The sequence below is a fragment of the Colletotrichum paranaense genome, assembly GCF_030867605.1.
Source record: "Colletotrichum paranaense strain IMI 384185 chromosome Unknown Scaffold_6.1, whole genome shotgun sequence".
NCBI classification, from domain to species: domain Eukaryota; kingdom Fungi; phylum Ascomycota; class Sordariomycetes; order Glomerellales; family Glomerellaceae; genus Colletotrichum; species Colletotrichum paranaense.
This window is the reverse complement of record NW_026848964.1, coordinates 1,728,477-1,748,270: the sequence shown is the minus strand read 5'-3', so window position 1 is coordinate 1,748,270 and position 19,794 is coordinate 1,728,477. Positions and strand designations below refer to the sequence as shown.

The window sequence follows — 19,794 nt, the reverse complement described above, 5'->3', positions numbered from 1 at the left end:
TGGAGGACAAGGACAAGAATGATGTCTCCATTGAACCCCGGAGATTTGGCCTCTCCTAACGATGAACGAGACTTACGAGCCAGCACACGAAGAGTCACGCTAGAGCAGATCCAAGTCGCCGAACGATGGATGCTTCTACGGTGAGGTACAGATCATCACGGGGACGGGAAGGGCAGCTTCTAGCTTCTTTCGACACGAACTTCTCGAGCGCAGTCTTCCAACGCAATGCGAGGTCTATCAACATCAGCGGAAAGCCAAAGGGCTTTTGGCGTTTCTGCTAAGCAGCCAAACACCGAATCCAGCGGCCACACCGGAATGCGCACTCGGAGAGTACGATTTTTCAAGCTGTCCCTGGAACAAGTCGTCCACTGCCGTGTGAACTGATCTGTCAGCGCGGCTGCCGGGGCTAGACGAGGTGATGCCCGTATAATCACTGGGCACACTCCAAGAGGGTCGGGGCCACGGTCATCATCTTACCGGACGACAATCCTCTTCAACTACTCGCCTCTGGGCGAAGTTGACTCCCACGTACGTTCACGTCCAAGAGGGCTTGAACGGCTCCTCTGTCAACTTACCTGGAAGCTGCGCGTGTGCGGAGTGAGCAGAGGAGAAGCCCGTACCGATGACTCCTGTCTCCTTCAGCTCGCCCATGCGAAGACAGAAAGGCTTGGATGGCATCTGATTCGCGGCCTCACCGAGCAGCTGAGCAGGCCATTCCCGAGAAGCCGCCGAAAACCTCACACAGTTCACAACAATCTATCGAATCAGCCATAGAGCCATTCATACTGATTCAGACGCGACATCACGGGACCGAGGGCACTGCCACCGCACTCGGCATCGGACCGGACGCGGCCCCGGACCTCCAAGCCCAACGGCGGCTGCGAGCCCACATAAGTGGAGGTCTCCCGGCACCGACTCTTATTCCCGTTTGAGGGTCGATAATCCCCGGATTTCGGCGAGGATGCAACGACACCCTGCTCGACGGCGTGCTATCGTCTTGGCCCGGGGATCAGGATCTCAGCCTGGCATCCTGTAGCACACAGACAAGACGTCGTACAAGATGGCATTACCTCGGCTTCGCGATCGTCAGTCAGGGAAGTCTCCGTCAGCTGATGGCCATGGAGCACAGCGTGCCCGTCGGGCAATTGAACCTCCCCGAGGCATCGAGGCTTGGAACGGCACATCGATGATGCCCTCGGAATGGACAGTCACATGCCTCAAGCCGACGCAATCTTCATGATGTCGACTGCGAGGGCCTTTCGCGGGTTCAACGAAAGGTTGACATGCGGTAGCATTGGAAGATGCAAATCATCGACCGCAACCAAGTCAATGTCGACTTTCCGAAGAACCAGTATGGATGGCCGTCGCGAGGGCGTTGGTCTATCAGAACAGAGCTGTCCGGGACGGGATGGTGCATTGCAGGTTCCTGACAAAACACCATTGCTTCCACATGTCATCCGAAGCGATGGCGGTGCATTTTGCATGTGGTTGACGCTGCCCACGGCTCACAGTGATACGCGGCCAGCAACATCCCTCGCAACGTGGACCATATACCCCAACGCCCAGAGACATCTTGTCGCCCGCATACCCATGTGACGGCCCTCGAATTGGAGAAATCAAGCGAGCATAGAAACCAACCGGGTGAAGCAGGAACTGTGTAAGTCCATTGGTCTGCTCCATGGCCGATGTCGCTTCGCCGGCATGACTCCTGCACCGGAAAACTTGCACGATCGTCGATTCAAGCCATCTACCATTATGAGTAGACCGATACGAATTTTCCAATTGCGGGTTTGTGGGTTTTGCTGCCCTCACAGGCCACGATATACGACGCGAAGCATGAATTCCTCCTTGCGTCCCTTGGGTGCTGGAAGCTATACGGACTAGCTTCTGCCTCTCGGGAGGAGTCGGAGACCCCGACACGCGCCCTCCGAGTATTTCCTCCGCCGTGGGGCATGATTGTCGTGGTGAGGGTTGGTGTGGGGGATCTGGACGAGGCTGTGGACGCACAAAACTCTAAGCGTCAGTACGACAATCCCATGGCGGACTCGGGCAATGTCCGAAAGCCTTTCCCCAGAGAGAGCTTGCTGCAGAGGAAGACCCAATCAGGGGCGGCAATCTCTAGATGATCTTGCATCTGGCGGCACCTCGTTGGTGCCCGAGAGATGGAGGCCGGGGTAGCATATCCATCATCCATGGGCTCCATGCCCATAGAGACGTCGACCGTCGACGAGTATCCAGCACAAAAAAAAATGGTTGGCGCGTCAGAGGAACCGGTTCCGAAATACGGAGACCAACGGAGCTTGTCGGAAGCGTGACAGCTCCAAAGTTGCATCGTGCGGGGTGCGACGCCCCCGTCTTTAGCTCCATGCGGGGCCGGGGAGGTTTGAGAGCTCTAGCCTCTAGCTCGAAAGAGCCGCCAGTGGAGCGGGCTAGCGACGCCGGGCCAGGTTCTGGAGGTGCGGGATGGCTGACATTTGCGCAAGACGGCAATCGTCCGCTGGCGGCTGGCCGGCGTTTACCCGCATCGACTCCAGTCCAACTCCACGAAAGACGTCCATCGAGAAAGAGAGGGTGAAACATGTCGATTTTGTCAGCAGCGTGTTGACGGTTCAACCGTGACGGTCAGATATGCAGAGCAAGATTGCTATTAGGTAATGTTAGGTAAGATATATTGCAGACGACGTCAGGTGCCTGGTAAGGTGCCCGGTGAACGGCCATGGTCCAAGCGGTGAGCCAGAGCCAAAGTGTTGGGTTAAGGTTGACGCGTCTGATCGTTGTTGACAAGAAGCTTGGCGGCGTTTGTCCAGACGCCAAGGTTGCCAAGGCGAGAGCAGGATCGCGGGTGAAGAAGGTTGTCTCAGCACGTGTGGGAAGTCTGGGGAATCAAGATAAGCTGTTGCAACTCCGTACACTGCTACGGTGTCTCGGGGATTGAGCGATGCTGCTGTTGACGATGAACGGCGGTCCAAATTCGGTGTTGTCTAGAGTTCACCAAGTCGCCAAAGTCAAAGTGCGTGGAGGACGAAAAAGTCCCGACTTCAAACCTTGAAATCACCAACCTCAACGACATCACCGGACGGACCCCAGGACGCCCCGGCCATCGCCTAGCTCGCCATGCAGAGACCGAAGCTGACATGGCGCCGAGACGAACGCCATGCGCAATCGCAAGTACCGTGAACTTGGTCCACCAGCGGCAGGCATTGCAACCTGACGTCCATTTAACGTGGTTTCGTCTGAAGTTTCGATCTCAAGTACCATTAACAACAGACCCTGTCTTGCTCAGTGGACGGTGGCAGCAACCCTCGGGCATGACTTGTTGTGCGTGCTTCAAAACGGCCGAAACTGTGATTTGCAAGCAGAGTCGTGTTTGAGACGGGTGGGGGACGGGCGTCGAGAGGAGAGACTAGACTGGACGCGTGGAAGTCCTTGTTTCAATCCGCAGAAGATCCTCATCGAGTGTGATGAACGGCCAGGAGAGGGGGAATCCAGTCGAGTCTCAGCGAGGAGCGGGAAACTTGTGAAGTCGGGAGGGAGCCACGCCCACGACCAGGGGGTGAAAAGTTTTGGAGCCAGGCCTGGCATTCGGTACCGGTGGGTCTGCCGTCAGCGTGCGGTGTGGGTTCGCCTTGTTGTGGCTTGCCGCTATGCGGAACCCCTGTGGAGGGATCGGGCAAAGTCGGGAGCTCGTCGTGTCTGAGGCTTGTAGGGACTCAGGGAGAGTCATGCTCGGTATGCAGTCGACGGTGTCGTTGTCAATGTGTTGTTCGCTTTGCTTATCTTGCTTAGTTGGAGATTTGGGGGCTGCGGTCCACCTCGCTCACGGGATGGTGGGAAGATGATGGGCAGCAAACGGCGCCGTATCGGGCGTTGAACACGAGTTCAGACCGCGGGATATCGCAGTACGTTCCGCGGGGGGCTTGATTCTGACGTGCTCCAGCACTTGATAGGGCGGGATATCGCCTGATGAATCTTTAACCCGATATCCCGCCGACTGCCCTCCGTCATTTCGTATCCATTGGGAGATTTCGCGAGCGTCGTCTATTCAGGTCTGGGTCTTCAGTCATATTCCAGAAGGGGACCCGGAATTTGCCAAGGGGCGAAAAGTACCTGCAGGCACGGCAGCGTCGCATTAAACACTGCATGGGTTTGGATTCCGACGGCCGACCCGGCCAAGTGCCTAGTGTAGAGCTTGTGGAAGCCTGGAAGGCCCGGAGGCTCGCCCAGAGTGCAACACACTCCCTCAATGCTCACAGACTGGAGGACAACGGTTCGGGACGCTGTGACAGAGACTAGCCGGAAGAGGAGGCTGGCCAACAAATGTGACGGCCGTCATTGGCCGACGATTGAAGATATCCCCCGTCGTTCTTGGTTCCTTCGTTTCAATAGTAGTTGTTGATTTGTTAGACTTTGGACATTGCGTTGGCCGGCCGAGCCCCTGGTTTTTGCTTTTCACCAAGCAATAGTGCGACGGACAAGATGGAAAGATGGAACGAAGACACTGTTGGCGTCCACGGGTCGGGGGCATGGGGGCGTCCTTTTGCAAAGCTTCGTTCGTTCCTTGTGAGCACGTCAGCGAAACGGATGGAGAATGCGACGTGCGAGGCATTGGCCAGGCTGGAGTGTCGCGTGCGCACAGAAAGAGCAGTTCGTAGTCTGTACGAATACTGCGTACGGACAGAGGCCGTAGCGGTCCCGGGGACCGTCGGAGGGCGGATTCGAGATTGTAGGTTGGAGGAGGCCCGGATGGGTGCTTGCTAGGTACAGCTAGCGTCGGCGAGATGTCCGGCCGGTGATGGAGAAGGAGGAAGTTCTATGGACCATGGATTCCAACTTGGACGGTTCCACCTCGCGAGGGAAGCCCAAGTGGATGTTCTCCTGTTCTTCCGGTGGAGTTGGCTCAAGGGTCGACGTCTTTGGGTGTGAGGGGGGCAGGCCGCAGGCGGGAATGGGATGCAGGTGCAAGTGCAGCAAGGCTTGACAGGGTCGAGGGCTCGAGTGCGACGACAACGTACATTGGGCTGCATGGCTGACGACTTTTTGGGGGGTTGAAAGTGCCGACGGTTGACACATTGTGCCGTATTTGTCGGGGATTTCTGGTGTTTGTGCCGACGTCGCACCTCTCTCTTCTCACCGGTTGGAGAATTCTGGAGAGGCGGGAGGGATCAGACATCCCAACAAAAAGAGGTCCTTTGGGGTACAGCAGGCAGGCCGCAGTACAGCTTAGCCGCAGCTAGGTGAAGCTTGGGTGCGTCTAGGTGCCGTGGATGATGACTGTACGTAAGACGTCTGCACAAGAGGCCGTGGACGTCTCTGCGGGCGTCTGAGCCTTTGGATCCTGTGTCGACTTTGGAGAGTTGCCGTGTCTCACTGGGGCGGAAGAGTCGATGGGCATTGGGACCAGGGCGCAAGGGGAGACGACGGTCGCTAGGTCAGGGGACGAAAAAAATAAGATACAAAATCGTGGTAAACCAAACAGAGAAAAAAATGTGGAGTGACCCAAGCACGAGAAAGCCGTAAACAATCATGGTCGGGGGGGCAGGGCCGATTGGCAGCGACGATGACTCCGCGAAATGTCGTTTTTCTGCGCATGTTCCATTCTTTGATTTGGTGAGATTCAGCGCGCCATTTTCAAAGATGCCTGGGTGGTTGTCCTATGACTCTGCATCGTCAATGAGCATGGCAGGACCGATCCCGTGGTCGGAGCTGCCTTCCGTGAATCAAGTGTAGAAATAAAATAGCAGGAGCACCTGGGCACGTAGGAAGCCATGCACTTGCCCTGCTTCACTTTGAGGTAGACTTCCATTTGCTTCTTTCTTTCTGAAGCTTCGTCCATCGACGACCATCCAGGGGAAACATCACCCAATGTGATCTTGACGAGACCGAACTGGATCAATTGCATCGCTCGGAAAGAAACACCACTCCACGCACATCGACACGGATAGCCCGACTCCACTCGCCGCCGGACAGACTGCCGCTGCGCCGCTGGCAACTTGCTTGGGCTGACATCCCACGCCTCCCACGCTCACTTTCACGCCCACGAACACCCTCCCACGTCGACGAAGCGAAGCGAAGCTGAATCGTCCGCATTCCGTCAGCTCACCTTATCCGCCGTGTGCACTACTTCGAGTGACGGACAGCAGACCATCTCCACTGCAGCTCGTTTCCCAGGTAGGCAGGCCCCTTTCCCGGTCCTTCGTCAGCTTCCATGCCTGCTCCATCTGGCATCGCGGCACCCAAATGCAAAGACCAAGATAGCATCAAGCTTCTGCGCAATCTACGCCATTGTGAGCTGACGGAAACGGGCCGTCCACAAGCACCACTGTGTTGTTCTCTAGGCTAATTTTCGGTTTGCTACGCACAAGTGAGAATCACCTCCTGAGTCTTGGACCTCGTACTTCGTCTCCGGATACACCGTCCCGGCGTCACCACCTCTTCACCTTGCCGCCTCCCGTCGCCTCACCGACGCCCCTCTCGGCCCTCGTACACGCCCCGTCCTTGTGTCGCCTAGAGCTTCCTGTGTACTCCGTACGGAGAACCTGACGAGGTACCCAGTTACCCCAACTTGAAAATTTTCATCGGCCTTCTCCAACTCTGCGAATTCAGCCAGAATTGGGCACGAATTCGGAAAAAAACGACCATCAACAAGAAAGGAAAAAAAAAAAAAAAAAGAAATTGCCAATTCCTAGGATCGGGTCTGGCTTCCGTCTTCTCCCACCCTCCACACCAACACCCCCGTCTCAACCCTTAACCACCCCGGTCGTCGACGGACCCTCGTCGCCCCCGTTATTCAACCACCCTGGTCTCCCGGCTCCACGCCGCACACCCTGCCACGACCTGCAGCGAACCCTCTGCACAATCGACCCCGATTCGGGTGCCAGTCTCCCTACTCTGTCGTCTGTGTACGGATACGCCTGGGCGGAAACCTTGGAAGCACATCATACAGTTGGATTCGAATCAAAGCTTGGAGCTCCAGCGCACGCTCGACCTGCTACGTAGTCCGCACGCCACAACGCACAGTCACAGAGCACTCCCTTGTCCCGCCATCCCATCTTCTGCGCCGTCCCATCCCTCCATCGCTTTCCCAATTCTCGTTCCTCGTCCGCCCGTCTCCCGTCCCCCGTCTCCAGGCTTCGCTCGTCCGTCGTCCAGGCAAGTACCCGGTACCTCGACACCTCTGCCGGCGCCTGGCCTTGCTGCCATCCCTCCTTTGTGAAACTGCCTTGAAACCCCCTTCTCCCTATCATTCTCAGATCCTCCGTGGCCATGGGTCTAAGTCGCTGTACCTGGCCGGGCAAACCTCCATCGAGGACCGGACCAGTTCACAAGGTTTTAAACCGACTTTTCCTCGTCCGCGATCCAGTTGCAGGGAACACAACGCCCTTCCCCTCTGTTGGTCCATCCAATGCAACTCTTGCGACTCCACGCTCTCACCATACTCTAAATTGCCTTCCTGCGCCTTCTCCGAAAGCTGGTCTCTTGCTGCGTCCTCCTCATCAACGACTAATATCACGTTCCGGCCGGTCCCATTACACCACACGCACCACACGCACCATTACCCATCACGCTCGTCTGCTTCGCCTCGGAGCTCCAACAACTACTAATTGCCTCGTTCCGTCGCCCACTCCCGCCTCCTCTTTCTTCTCCGCATCTCTCCCACCGACACATGCGCCGGTAATGTCAATGGCGTCGTATCCCTTCAGTTCAGCCAGCTCCTCAGACATCTCTACGCCCCGGTCCTCCTCGCCTTCGCCATCGTCCGTCGCCTCTGCCCGCTCCTCTCGCTCCTCTATATCTAACAAGCGCATGTCCATGTCCAGTCGCAGAATGACAGACTTCAACCCCATGTCTTCCGTCGACATCTCCGTCATTGAAGACAAGATGAGAATGGCCTCCCTTGACCAGCACCGTGGCTACTCCCAGAACACCTTTGGCGAGGTTCAGCAATACCGCAACACGGAATACGTGCCCAAGACCCAGGCAACCGCTTTCCAGATCCTGCGCGAGCCCCTCTGGAACAAAGGTGAGTTGATGGCAGCTGCCGCTTCCCCCACTTACACCGTCTGTCCGCGTCCGCACTGAACCTTACTGCACCTGCACGCACCGGCTTCCCCCAACATGGCGTATCCCTTCAGTTTGCACCCTTCTATATAGCCTCCCTCTTTTTTCCTCCCACAACATCCCCAATTCCTCGCTCCATCCCCTCCCATGGCTTCTTCACTCACTGGGCGCGCCCGTCGTCTTCCCTCACTACTTCCTCGCCCGCTCAATCCTCTGCCTCGTGCTCCCATCCACTCCTCCTCCAAACTAACCGCCATGGTCGAATCAGGTCTCTCCTTCACGCCCGAAGAGCGCGTCACCAGAAACCTCACCGGCCTTATCCCTCACACCATGGAGAGCCTCCAGACGCAATGCCAGCGGGCCATGAAGATGATCAACACCCGCCAGACCGACGTCGACAAGTACCTCTACCTGTCCTCGCTCAAGGCCCAAAACTTTGACCTCTTCTACCGCCTGCTCATTGACAACGTCCGCGAGCTCATGCCCTTGGTCTACACCCCCACCATTGGCGATGTCTGCCTGCAATACTCTACCCTCTACACCCGCCCGGAGGCTCTGTACATTTCGATCAAGCAGCGAAAGTCCATCCGCACCATGCTCCGCAACTGGCCCTACCCCAACCCCCAGATCTGCGTCGTCACCGACGGTTCCCGCATTCTGGGTCTTGGTGACCTCGGTGTCAACGGTGTCGGTATCTCTGTAGGTCTGCCGTCCCTCCATACCTGACAACACTAACAACCCCAGATTGGCAAGCTCGCTCTGTACACTGGTGCCGCCGGTATCCACCCCGAAAACACCCTGCCTATTGTCCTCGACACCGGCACCAACAACGAGACCAACCTCAAGGACCCCTTCTACCTGGGCATCCGCTCTAAGCGCGTGTCCGTCGCCGAGCAGCAGGCATTCATGGACGAGTTCATGGAGGCCGTCACCGAGGTTTACCCCGAGATGACTGTCCAGTTCGAAGACTTTGAGTCCGAAAAGGCCTTCAACTACCTCGACCGCTACCGCGATAAGTACCGCTGTTTCAACGACGATATCCAGGGAACTGGTGCCGTCGTCCTCGCTGGTTACATCAACGCCGTCGAGCTCTCTGGCGTTCCCCTCGAGGAGCAGCGCCTGGTTTTCATGGGCGCCGGTTCCGCCGGTGTCGGTGTCGCCAAGCAGCTCGTCGAGTACTACACCAAGCGTGGCCTCAGCGAGCAGGTCGCCAGGGACAAGTTCTGGCTGGTCGACACCAAGGGTCTCGTCACCAAGGACCGCGGTGACAAGCTCGCCGAGCACAAGAAGTACTTTGCCCGCACCGACAACAACGGCCACCAGTTCCGCACCCTCGAGGAGGTGATTGAGTACGTCAAGCCCACCGCTCTCGTCGGTCTCACCGCCACCTTTGGTGTCTTCACCGAGTCCGTCGTTCGCGCCCTCAAGGCCTCTGTCGACTCTGGCGGTCTTGGCCGCCGCCCCGTCCTCTTCCCCCTCAGCAACCCCCTCACCAAGGCCGAGTGCACTTTCGAGCAGGCCGTCCAGTGGACCGACGGCACCGTCATCTTCGCCTCCGGCTCCCCCTTCTCCCCCTTTACCATGAAGAGCCCCGACGGCCAGGCCATTACCTACCACCCCAACCAGGGCAACAACGTCTACGTCTTCCCCGGTCTCGGTCTCGGTGCCATCCTCGCCAAGGCCTCCAAGGTCACCGACGACATGGTCTATACCTCGGCTGCCGCTCTCGCCGCGTCCCTCAACGTTGACGAGATCCACAAGGGTCTCATCTACCCCCGCATTGAGCGTGTGCGTGACGCCAGCGTCATTGTGGCCCGCGAGGTCATGAAGTCTGCCCGCAGAGCCGGTGTCTCCAAGCTTCCCGAGTCCCAGTGGGTCGAGTGGGAGGAGTGGGGTGATGTTGCCCTGGACGCCTGGATCAAGGAGCGCGTCTACGACCCCGTCAGCTTCTCCGAGAAGAGCCGAATCTAAACCCCCCTAAAAGATTGTGCGATGGATGACTTGCATTTACGGATCAAAAGGGCTTGGACAGGGAATACCTGAGACGTTCTCAGAGAGCGAAATTGGTTTTTTTTTCGGCGTTGGGGTAGACATCAAGGGCCTTGGCTTTCCAATCTTGCCGAGATTTGAGCGAAGGGAAACACAGACACATTTTCATCGTCACTAAAAGGACGACGACGCTTTTTTACTACGAGTACGCCCTATGCGGCTATCGTCTCCGTGACGCCTGTTCGCGTCGGAGTTTTGAATTTAGAGTAGAGGATGTTGTGGGGGAGTCAGGTTTCGCGGTAATACTTCCTGATGGAGCCATGCTACATGGAACGCGATTTAGAAATAGACTTGGATGCCTGTACGACTGTGCTACTGTGTGTACGTGACTGTAATCCTGTGACCCTGGAGTGGACAAACGGCCCTTGGACTTGGGAGAGCTTGCCGAGCTTCGTGGGGAGGTGCCTCGGCTTGAAAGCTTGAGCTTGAACCCAAAAATCTGGACGACGTTGAACCAACCGTCCCCAACTTTTGCTAGGGGGGTAGCGTAGATCCCCCCAAATTTTCTCTCTCCGCATAGGGACGAACCCCACCCGAGCTCTGCCCCCCCCAAAAAAAGAGCACGTTCTCCAACTGGTGAACTCCGTCTGAAGTGTGTTGGGGGGAGATAGCTCGGAAGGTGTTGGGAGGGGGGAAGGGGGTTCACAAGTCCGAAGTAGACCGGACTGGGTAGGATAGCGCATGCATTGTTTGTGTTCTGTTTGTTCGGGTGTTTTTCTTGCTCGGGTGCTTTTTTTTACTACACGGCTGCTGATGGAGAGTAGATACGATTCGCGCGCATGATGGACAATCTGAACCTACGTCTGCACCTACGATTCTAGAGTCTCATGAACGAGACAATCGACGAAGTAAAGCCGGGTTCTAGAGGATGACGCTAGGGATTTTTTGGGCAATGGAGACAACGCGTGCGTGGGTTAAGGGGGGTTGTTGCGTTGGCTTTTTGGTTCTCCGTCGTTGTGTCGTGCTGGCCTGCTGGGTTGGAAATCCAATCAATGTCATACGCGGGACCCGGTCGATGGAAGTCAGATGGAGAGAGACGGCTACCTATCGTCGGTTTCGCGTCGACATGTCACATTCCGACGCCCCTCCTCATCCCAGAACCCATCCTCCCCCTTCAAACCCCCGGAGCTGGACAGGATGGTGAGGAGCCCGCTGGATAAGGTTATGCCTCGGCGAAGGAACGGAGGTTCAGCGGCGTCGTCCATCCATCCTCTTTCGTTTTCCCCGTCCCCGTCCCCGCGGCTGCAAGCTTTAGATTGTCAAAGGTGTTCGGGCGAAGGAGGTAGACAATACATCCAGCAGAATCACCCACAACGACGACAACCAACTTTCCGCTGTCGAAGAGAAAAACATCGGATGGTCAAAAAGCATCGAAGCTCTACACCACACATACGCAGAGCTCCATTCGGTCCCGCCTCGGGATTTACTCCACGGACACCCCCCCTAGCTTCCCCCCTCTCCCACATCTCCCCAGCCCGCGGCACCGTTTTCTCACCTCAGATCAGGTCCCTCGGCCGGTTCCAACCCCATCGCGCCGAAGCCTCGGTTTAGATGTTGAGAGCTGTGCCATCATCCCTGTAGGGGTTGGGAAAGTACACTACGTAACTACCTGTTCTGTACTGTGGTGAGAAAACCGAGAACCCCAATCGTTTTGCAGTCGCTTTCTCCCCACACCACTCCATCGGCGAAGCTTGATTACGCCGCCCGGCCCCGGTCTTGTGCACCGTACATTTCTATCTGGGGGATGGAGCGGGCGGGCGCGGAGTATGGTGCATGCAAGGTAAAGTTGTGGATAGCGTGGACGGGTGGATGGTACGGCGGACAGGGGTGGTGATGGTGGTGGTGGTGAGGTGGATGGAGGATCTGCCGTCATGCCCGTGATCCTCCGCACTTGCGTTAGTCCGGGGTTGCAACGACGTTCCTCCTCCCATGTGCGTGGTACTACCTCATGTCAGGCCCCGGCCCCCACGCGGGACCATAACCGGAGCTGCACCCCTTTCTTCCGACCTCCTCCGACTACCGACGGAACTTCGGATCCAATCCACCTCAAGCCTCCATCACTGCCATCTTCACCTTCACGCAACACCTCGGTAATGAGAAATGGTTTTCTGGTATTTCAACTATCTGACTCTCTATGCCTAGCACATGCTCGGGCACATGCCTCAAGGCAAAGCAAAAAAAGGGGGTATTCGTACGAAGAATGACGGTGACCGCGAAAGGAAATCCTGCGCTCGAGGGGATGATGAAGACAACCGGAAGAAAATGTGGAAAAAAACCAGGCCATGCTATGCCGTTGTGATGAAGCGTTCCCCCCTGCCTCGATATGATGTAATGAAATGTTTCCGTCATGGTATGCTTTCGACTCCAGTCGCTTGACTCCGTCCCACCGTGTTGATATCTCTTAGCACCCCAAGTCGCTGTAAACGCCAATTCAAACCCCCAGCCTAGCCCTTCCGAAACACACGCTTCGTGCCGCCGACCTTGCCCATATCGCCAAACTCTGAAATCTTGCGCGTCTCGCCGCTAGCGGCACGCACCTTTTCCTTGACGCTCTCCACCCACGCCCGATTCTCCTCGCTCATCTCGACCTTGCGGCCAGTGGGTCCTGCCAGGCCAAGGAACGAGCTCTCGTCCTCTTCCCAGCTGATGTGAGAGCTCGACCGGGACCGGTTGGAGTCCTCCGACGACGGCGTGGGCGTGAACTTGTCCGGGATCGGCGGGACGGCAGGCGTGTTGGGGAGGAGCCGGGGCACCGATGAGTCACCGGCGCCAAAAGACTTTCTAGACTTTCTGACGTTGAGCGGCGTCATGGGTGACATTTCCAGCGCGGAGGCTGGCCGACTCGGCGGGCTCGAGTTCGCGGCACGGCTGCTCGCACGCGGCAAGTCCTGGACCTTGATCTCGGCCTTCTCTACCGGTCCGGCAGAGCGCCGGCCGTGATGCGAGGCGTACTCCTTGAGGTACTCGCCGAGGTCGGCCCATCCACCCCCGACACGCACCATGACACGCTCGCCGTGCTCGCCGACGCAGCGGATGAGGAGCTTGATGGGTGCTTCGCCGGTGGACCGCGAGAGGTGGTAGACCCTGACGTCTTGTCCGCTCCCAGGGCGTCTGGGCCTGGGGTTCTTGGCGTATGCGGGAGCAAGCGTCAGCCACGGCGTCGTCGCCCGCGAAGATGTCCGCGATGTCGTCGACATGGCAGAGACGCTCCTCCGCATGGTCTCCCGGGATGGCTTCTTGAGCCTCTTGGCCGGCAGGGTGGGCAGATCGGGCGGCGGCGGGTTCAAGTCCACCTTGGGTGTAGCTCTGGCCAGCTTGATGTTGGCGGGGATAGACTCTAGAATGTCGCTGATTTGCTTTCGGAGGTGGTCATCTTCCTTGTTGCCAGTCTCTCGTGGCGTTTCCATGCTGATAAAGGAGTGATCAAAGTCGTCTTCGTTGAATGACGACTCCAGAGGGAGGGCCGGCAGAAGACCCTCGTCTTGGGGCCTTACCATAGGACTCACGCTGTCTTCTCTGTAACTCGGCCGGAACGGGGGAGAGCTGGGAGGGCTCATGCTCATGAAGCGGTCAGCAGCCGACTTGCGGCCCAGGGTCTCGGCACGCTTCTGGCGTGGCAGAGGAGGCGATGCTGACACTTCGGGCATGTCGCTCGAGGCATCTGCGAGCAGGCTCGTGTGGCCATGGATGATTGTAGACGAGTCCGAAGCGTCACTTCCGCGTCGGTCGGGTCGGATCAGCGGTGGCAGCTGCATCTCTTCATCATCGGGCAAAATCTCGTCCGCGTCGTCAGAGCTGGACCTGGCGTTGCTTTCAAAGACTGCTCTAAGCTTCGACACGACGGATTCCTTGCCTGACGCCTTTCTTTTGGTGTTTTCTTCGTTTTGCACTTCGCCCAGTGGCGTCCGTTTGGGTTTTGTAGCCTCGCTGGAGCCGTCAAGGCCGGCGACTGGCTGCGTCTTCTTCTGCGCTTGCAGTTGCGAGGGAGACAGCTCGATTGTGTCGTCCTCGGAACCGTCAGACTGCTCCGGAGTGGCCTCATCATCAGAGGCAGGCTGGCTGTCCTCTTCGGGTGGGTTAATGGTGATGGGCACTGGCAGAGTGATGACATCGTCGTCCACAACAGGCAGGCCAATGGATTTCGTGGGCTCCGCCTCGGCCTCTTCTCTGATCACCGGTGGAAGCGCTTTCTGTTGACGCACGCTAGCCCAGTCCCCTTGTCGAATCCTCTGCTCGCCTGAGGTCACCCAGTCGGCGTAGTTGCGCTCGACGGCTTCCATACGGTCAAGCCAGGCGTCGGGCAGTGTATCCTGCAGCCCCTCGAGACTGTCGAGCATGAAATCGAGGCTGCGTCCGGATTTTGTGATTTGCGTCTCCAACACTGACTTGACAACAGTGACGGCGTGTTTGAGTTGGGAGTGGGTGTCTTGGGCTCCCTCTTCGGCGGATGGCGTTCCCGCGGGAGATGACAGCACGTTCCATGCCGACTCGAGGGCATACTCTGCCTCTGCAATGCCAGACAGCAGATCGGGTATGCGACGGAGGACAGAGAGGCGGATGTGCCAGACTTTCAGCAGTCGGCAGAGCTTGGACAGATTTGGCAGTGCCTGGACGATGATTGCCGTGAGGAGAGCCGTCAAGTCGTCCATTCGGTTGTACGTAAGTGATCCGCCTCCAATGGGCCGCGTCGGAGACAACGGCGTTCCGGGTCTCGAAAGCGGAATGATGTGGGTGTGCATGACGTGGGTCTTGATTTCTTCAATGTGCAGCTCGTCCATGTCGTGAGAGATGCCGTCCACGCGCTGCTCGTACTGGGCGACGCTCTCGGCGGGTAGGCTCCCGAGGTACACCGACTCGTCGGCATCCTCGTCGAGTTTCGTCCGCTTTGCCTCTGGCACCTCAAAACCGGCCGAGCCGCTGGCGGAAGGCCAGGGCCAGTCGGAAAGCTCCTCCAGCCATTCGTAAATCTTGCGGCTGGCCACGGCGGCGCGCATGGCGAATTCCTGTTCGTTGACGGTAGAGTTGTCGAGGCATTGTTTTAGTTCAGTGTTTGGTGTTTGGAGCATCTCGACGGCGGTCAGTGGTGTAAGGCGGCTCAAGAGGTCGTCGTTGGTTCGGGCACGGGTGGGCGAGTGCTCGTCGGAGTGGCGGTACTGGCGCCTGGCCGGGCGCAGCTGGTGGCCCGGCCCCGGGGTGATGGGTGGCGGAGGATCGGTCATGATATTGATTGCTGAGTAGTTGTTGTCGGTTGTCGAACGAGCGGTTGATCTGTCGAGTAGGCAGGCATGACCTTTGCTTCTATGAACCTGGGAAAAAGACGTCTTGGATGCGCATGGCCATATCGTGGATCATCGGTGGTGTTTGTTGACAATCATGGACGTCCCTATCCGGCTGACTGATGTCTCGGTGGTGTCTCGCGTTCCTGGCTCTGGTCTCTGAATGTTGCTGGAAAGACGTCGATTGCTCGGGTTGTAGCTCGGGTGGTTGCAGGATGTTCCAGACGGCAGACGTCAGTGGTCGTGGGCGCGGCGCGGTTCCTGGATGCAAGGGAGCGGGGATTCGAAGGCAGCTGCGTTGCTGAAGAATAAGAAAGAACGGATAGGTGAGGTAGACAAGGTCGCTGGTGAGGATTCAAAGAGAGAAGCGGATCAAAGGAAGGTCGTTGGTGAAAGAACGAGGATGTTTCGCGAGGTTAGAGAATTGAAGCTGGCGCGATGAGACGACAGATGACACTGGGGGAAGAAGGGAAGGGCAAGGCGCAAAGGCAAAGGAGCAGTCGGCAAAAGGAGATTAGGTGTCTGGCGTTGTCGAAAGAAAGAGGAGATTTATTAATGAGATTTGATGGATATTGGTTGCCGCATACGGGGATGGCCAGGGACCTTGTAGTCCTTGTGCTGGGCCATCCACCACGCCCAGTGGGAATGCGGACCAAAGTCAGGTACCCGAAGGCAGGGACAACAGTGGGCGAGGTACCTCTTGCCTGTCCTGCCACCTGAAAAGAACCTGGGCGTCGTGGTGGTCCACCAATGCGGCGATGTGTGTGGATGATGGGGTGGAGTGGCCGCTGTTCTGGGTTAATAGGCCTCCAGAGCACCCCCGTCATGCAAACGCGCTTTCGCGGCTTTCGCCAGCCAGTCCAGCCCAGTTGGTCTCGACAATCCAACACACGCTCCTAATAATATCACAACTATCGATTCGGCCACTGACATCTCTCCACGTCCATCCGCATCGTCCGCGTAGTCGTTGTCTGCATCGTCCGTGCCTTTCTGGCTTCTCTACAGCTGTACGGATACAGCACCCACAGCAACTTCAACTGCCACGGCAACTCGCCTCTAGCACCGCCCATCCTGACGTGTCGCGAGACGGCCTTTGCGCCGTTTGCATTGGGGGCGCGTTAGAAAGGAACCGGACTGCGCGTCGCTGAAGACCCTGGTGCTATCCGCTTCCTGCATGGCTGCAGAGAACATCCATGCCGTAGAGTGGTACTATGTGATGCGTCCGCCGCATCTTGACGTCTTTCCGTGCCCGTCATGCTGGGCTTTCGATGGGTGTCCCTGTCTCGACTTGATGCAGCCACCGCCTGGGCCAGCATGCTGCCCGGGAGTCCTTGACAGAACTTTGGGCTCTGATTCTGCATTCGCGATATTCTCGCGTTCCCAGCTAGGTTGACGTGAACACACATTGGCCATCTTCCAGACACCACTCTGTACCCTCGCACGTTCTCTCCACGACATGAGATGGCAGGCTGCACGACACTGCCACTCGACGCTCGGATGCAGAGAGTTTCCCTGCCAGACGTGCATGTTTTGCACGGTAACATGGCCCACGGCCGTGGTCACGGACGGCGAATGTCAACCTAGACTGCCAGAGAGCTCTGAAAGCTGTCGGCAAGCTTTATCACTAGTGGCGAGCTGGCAAACTCAAGGCGCAGACTTTGCAGCTTCATCAGCCACGCCAGGCGGACAAAGTCAGAGCGTGGCGCCAGCCCATCGGCTGCTTCCATCGCTTCCGGCGATCATCATCCCCCCACTGCGGTCACCTTATTTGCCCTGCTATCACGCATCCAGCTGGGGGACCCGGAATGATTGGACAGAGACGCATCGCCAGCCGTCGAACCGTGGGATACTTGCATGCCTAGGAGCCTCCTCGACCTCGATTCATACGGACGCACCAGCAGATCGCGATGACCAAAGGATTATTCCATCGCACGAGAGCTGGCCAAGACGCGACTGACTCCAGCTTACGGAGTCCGGTTCTGCTCATTTCCTCAGATTGTCAACCGAAAAAAAGTGTCCCACCCGTCGTCATTAAACAGTCGCTCGCTGGCCCGGAAACGCGCTCGGTACCATTTCGCCTGACAGCTCCCCCTGTCCCGCTACCCTGCATTCGGTTACCTCATCCTGGAGCTCTCAGATTGAACACGAGGGGTTGTTTGAGCTTGACTCTCAAAGGAGCTCCAGAGGGCGGATACTGTCAAGGGAGCTCTGGACCTCCCATGTCACTGGAGTGACAGCGTTTGGACGTTGCGCCATTGTCTCGCGATCGCAGCCAGTCATCATCCTGCTCATCCTGGGAATCGTGAAGTCTTGCATTCGCTAAATCTAGATTCTATGCTTGTGGCCCATCAAAGCTTCGGCGCAACGTGCCTCCATTTCCCTATGCCGGGGTACACGAAGCCAAGCTCCCGAAGACTCGTCGCGCTCCCTCCTCGCTTCTCAAACTCCTGCTTGCTTGGCCAGTAGATACCGCGCTCCCAGAACTGCTCGTCGTGCCAGTATGGCGGTTCTTTGCCTCTCTGCGTCGACTCCGCCACCCAATCGTGCAACATGTTGAGGTGGCGGCCGTCGTCTCCGTCGTCGAGCAGCACGTGAATGTTCTTGTCGCCGCGCCTCTTGAACAAGTCCAACTCCCATTTCTCCTGCTCCTCCACAGGCGGCAGCTTCAACCCGTTGGACCAGACCGCACCCAGAGCCGCCGCCTGGTTCTCCGCCACGGGCCAGGGCACCGTCTTGACCAGCAGCCCGGCAAAGGCTAAAGTGGGGTGCTTGATGAGGAACAGGTGCTGGTACAGGCCCCTGACGCCTTTGCCGGTCGTCAACAGATTTGGCTTGAGGAACTCGGGCAAGAATGGGAAGCTGAAGAAGAAGCCGGTGCAGTAGATGACGGCGTCGACATCTTCCGCCACTGTCCCGTCCTTGTAGACGACGGCCCTCTTCTCTGGTAAATACTCCACAATCTCTGGAACCTCCGTCACCCCAATGTGCTCGACCTTGTCCGGCGGAGTCGCATGTCGTACAGATAAATACACCCTGTCCGAGACCGGGCTGAGCTGGCGGGCTATATCCAAGCCCGAGGGCCCGTTGCCGATGACAATCACCTTTTTGCCTGAAAAGGGCTCCGGCACGCGGTAGTTCTTGGAGTGTAGGATTGCTGACGGATGCGCCTCGTGAAAGGCCTGAATGCCCTTGACGTCCGGGATAAAGGGGATGTCGTAGTGTCCGTTGGCAATGACTACGGCGTCGTACGTGTCGCTGAACTTGCGGCCGGTGATGGTGCACGCGGCCCCGAGGTCCCACCTGTCTCGGCCGTCCTCTTGGCGGAGCTCAAGCGCCGTGACCTGGTGCGTGAACTTGATGAGGTGGCGGACGTCCTTGGCGTACTCGACCAGGTAGTTGTAAATGGACTGCCGCGAGGGGAAGACCCAGGCGTCGTCTGGGAACGGCGTGTCCTTGTAGTTCATTGTCGTCTTGACCGTGTTGGCGTGCAGCGTGCCGTACATTGGTGTGGGGAACACGGGCGGCGCATCGGGCTTGCGCGGCCGGAGCGGAGGGTCCTGCGGGCAAAAGGGGTCCGTCTGCGGCACATGACGAGACGTGGTCGGGTGCGGGCTGTAGTTCCAGACACCGCCCACCTCGGCTTGCTGCTCAAACACGACCACGGAGTCAAAGACCCCCTGCGCCGTGAGGTACCGAGCGGCTGCGAGACCCGTCGGCCCCGCGCCGATGATGGCGATCTTCTTGACGGTGAATGGGATTGCCATGGTCTGTGAGACATGGATGACCTTAGGTGCTATGCAACGGAAGAATGATCTAGTGGCCGCTCTTTAAACTATAGACAACAAGTCTTGGACCCACGAGGTGCCAACGCGTTATATCGGCGGGAAATCACCTAATCGGTTCCTTTTCGGACAGAGTGGTGGACACCGGGCGGGTAAAACGGGGACTCCCTCCGCTCCCCTACATCAACGTCGCAAAGCCAACGCAATCGGATGCTTGGGCGAGAGAGATGACAACAATGACATGTCATGTCTACCATGGCCTACCTCTTCTGGTCCGGAGTGCATGTCCAAAAGGTTAATCTGCGCAAGGTCGACCCATGGCAGGTCGTCAGGTGACTCGGCGACGATCCGGAAGGCCAGCCGGCTCCGAAGCCCCGCTTATCGATAACGAGCCATCCGGCAGTCACGCACACCGCCTGCTTTTTTCTGCCACAGAGGTGTGGGGCCTTCCCGCGCAATTCGTGCAGCTCAAGCAGGAGCTTCCCTTGTTCCACATTCCATCCACACCACGACCATGCGGTGCTACCGAATCGACCTTTGCGACCGTTTCCATCCCACATTCATTTAACACAATCACACCTTCGACACTGCGACAACACCCCGCTGATGCTCGACATCTCCGAATACAC

At 57.7% G+C, this 19,794-nt stretch overlaps 9 protein-coding genes across 9 annotated transcripts; 4 read left to right on the top strand and 5 right to left on the bottom strand.

Annotated features, from left to right (window-relative positions):
* Window positions 1–1,200: 1,200 nt before the first annotated feature.
* On the top strand, window positions 1,201–1,596 carry CPAR01_08236 (uncharacterized protein; the record flags this gene model as incomplete). Its single annotated transcript, XM_060492504.1, has 1 exon — window positions 1,201–1,596. One exon carries the CDS (start codon window positions 1,201–1,203, stop codon window positions 1,594–1,596), a length of 396 nt encoding a protein of 131 aa, XP_060348874.1.
* A 522-nt stretch (window positions 1,597–2,118) lies between these two features.
* CPAR01_08235 (uncharacterized protein) lies at window positions 2,119–2,580 on the bottom strand (the record flags this gene model as incomplete). The annotated part of the gene is made up of 1 exon (XM_060492503.1): window positions 2,119–2,580. One exon carries the CDS (start codon window positions 2,578–2,580, stop codon window positions 2,119–2,121), a length of 462 nt encoding a protein of 153 aa, XP_060348873.1.
* Window positions 2,581–3,134: 554 nt separating this feature from the next.
* Window positions 3,135–3,371, top strand: CPAR01_08234 (uncharacterized protein; the record flags this gene model as incomplete). The annotated part of the gene is made up of 1 exon (XM_060492502.1): window positions 3,135–3,371. One exon carries the CDS (start codon window positions 3,135–3,137, stop codon window positions 3,369–3,371), a length of 237 nt encoding a protein of 78 aa, XP_060348872.1.
* Window positions 3,372–4,240: 869 nt separating this feature from the next.
* Window positions 4,241–4,804, bottom strand: CPAR01_08233 (uncharacterized protein; the record flags this gene model as incomplete). Its single annotated transcript, XM_060492501.1, has 1 exon — window positions 4,241–4,804. A coding segment is annotated over one exon (564 nt), but the record flags the coding sequence as incomplete, so codon positions are not given.
* A 3,020-nt stretch (window positions 4,805–7,824) lies between these two features.
* CPAR01_08232 (malic enzyme) lies at window positions 7,825–10,029 on the top strand (the record flags this gene model as incomplete). The annotated part of the gene is made up of 3 exons (XM_060492500.1): window positions 7,825–8,058; window positions 8,152–8,757; window positions 8,803–10,029. The coding sequence occupies 3 exons, from the start codon at window positions 7,825–7,827 to the stop codon at window positions 10,027–10,029; spliced, it is 2,067 nt and encodes a 688-aa protein (XP_060348870.1).
* A 2,522-nt stretch (window positions 10,030–12,551) lies between these two features.
* CPAR01_08231 (GAS2 domain-containing protein) lies at window positions 12,552–15,326 on the bottom strand (the record flags this gene model as incomplete). Its single annotated transcript, XM_060492499.1, has 1 exon — window positions 12,552–15,326. One exon carries the CDS (start codon window positions 15,324–15,326, stop codon window positions 12,552–12,554), a length of 2,775 nt encoding a protein of 924 aa, XP_060348869.1.
* Window positions 15,327–16,181: 855 nt separating this feature from the next.
* On the bottom strand, window positions 16,182–16,316 carry CPAR01_08230 (uncharacterized protein; the record flags this gene model as incomplete). The annotated part of the gene is made up of 1 exon (XM_060492498.1): window positions 16,182–16,316. The coding sequence occupies one exon, from the start codon at window positions 16,314–16,316 to the stop codon at window positions 16,182–16,184; it is 135 nt and encodes a 44-aa protein (XP_060348868.1).
* A 241-nt stretch (window positions 16,317–16,557) lies between these two features.
* On the top strand, window positions 16,558–16,776 carry CPAR01_08229 (uncharacterized protein; the record flags this gene model as incomplete). The annotated part of the gene is made up of 1 exon (XM_060492497.1): window positions 16,558–16,776. The coding sequence occupies one exon, from the start codon at window positions 16,558–16,560 to the stop codon at window positions 16,774–16,776; it is 219 nt and encodes a 72-aa protein (XP_060348867.1).
* A 955-nt stretch (window positions 16,777–17,731) lies between these two features.
* On the bottom strand, window positions 17,732–19,147 carry CPAR01_08228 (thiol-specific monooxygenase; the record flags this gene model as incomplete). The annotated part of the gene is made up of 1 exon (XM_060492496.1): window positions 17,732–19,147. The coding sequence occupies one exon, from the start codon at window positions 19,145–19,147 to the stop codon at window positions 17,732–17,734; it is 1,416 nt and encodes a 471-aa protein (XP_060348866.1).
* Between the last annotated feature and the right edge of the window lie 647 nt (window positions 19,148–19,794).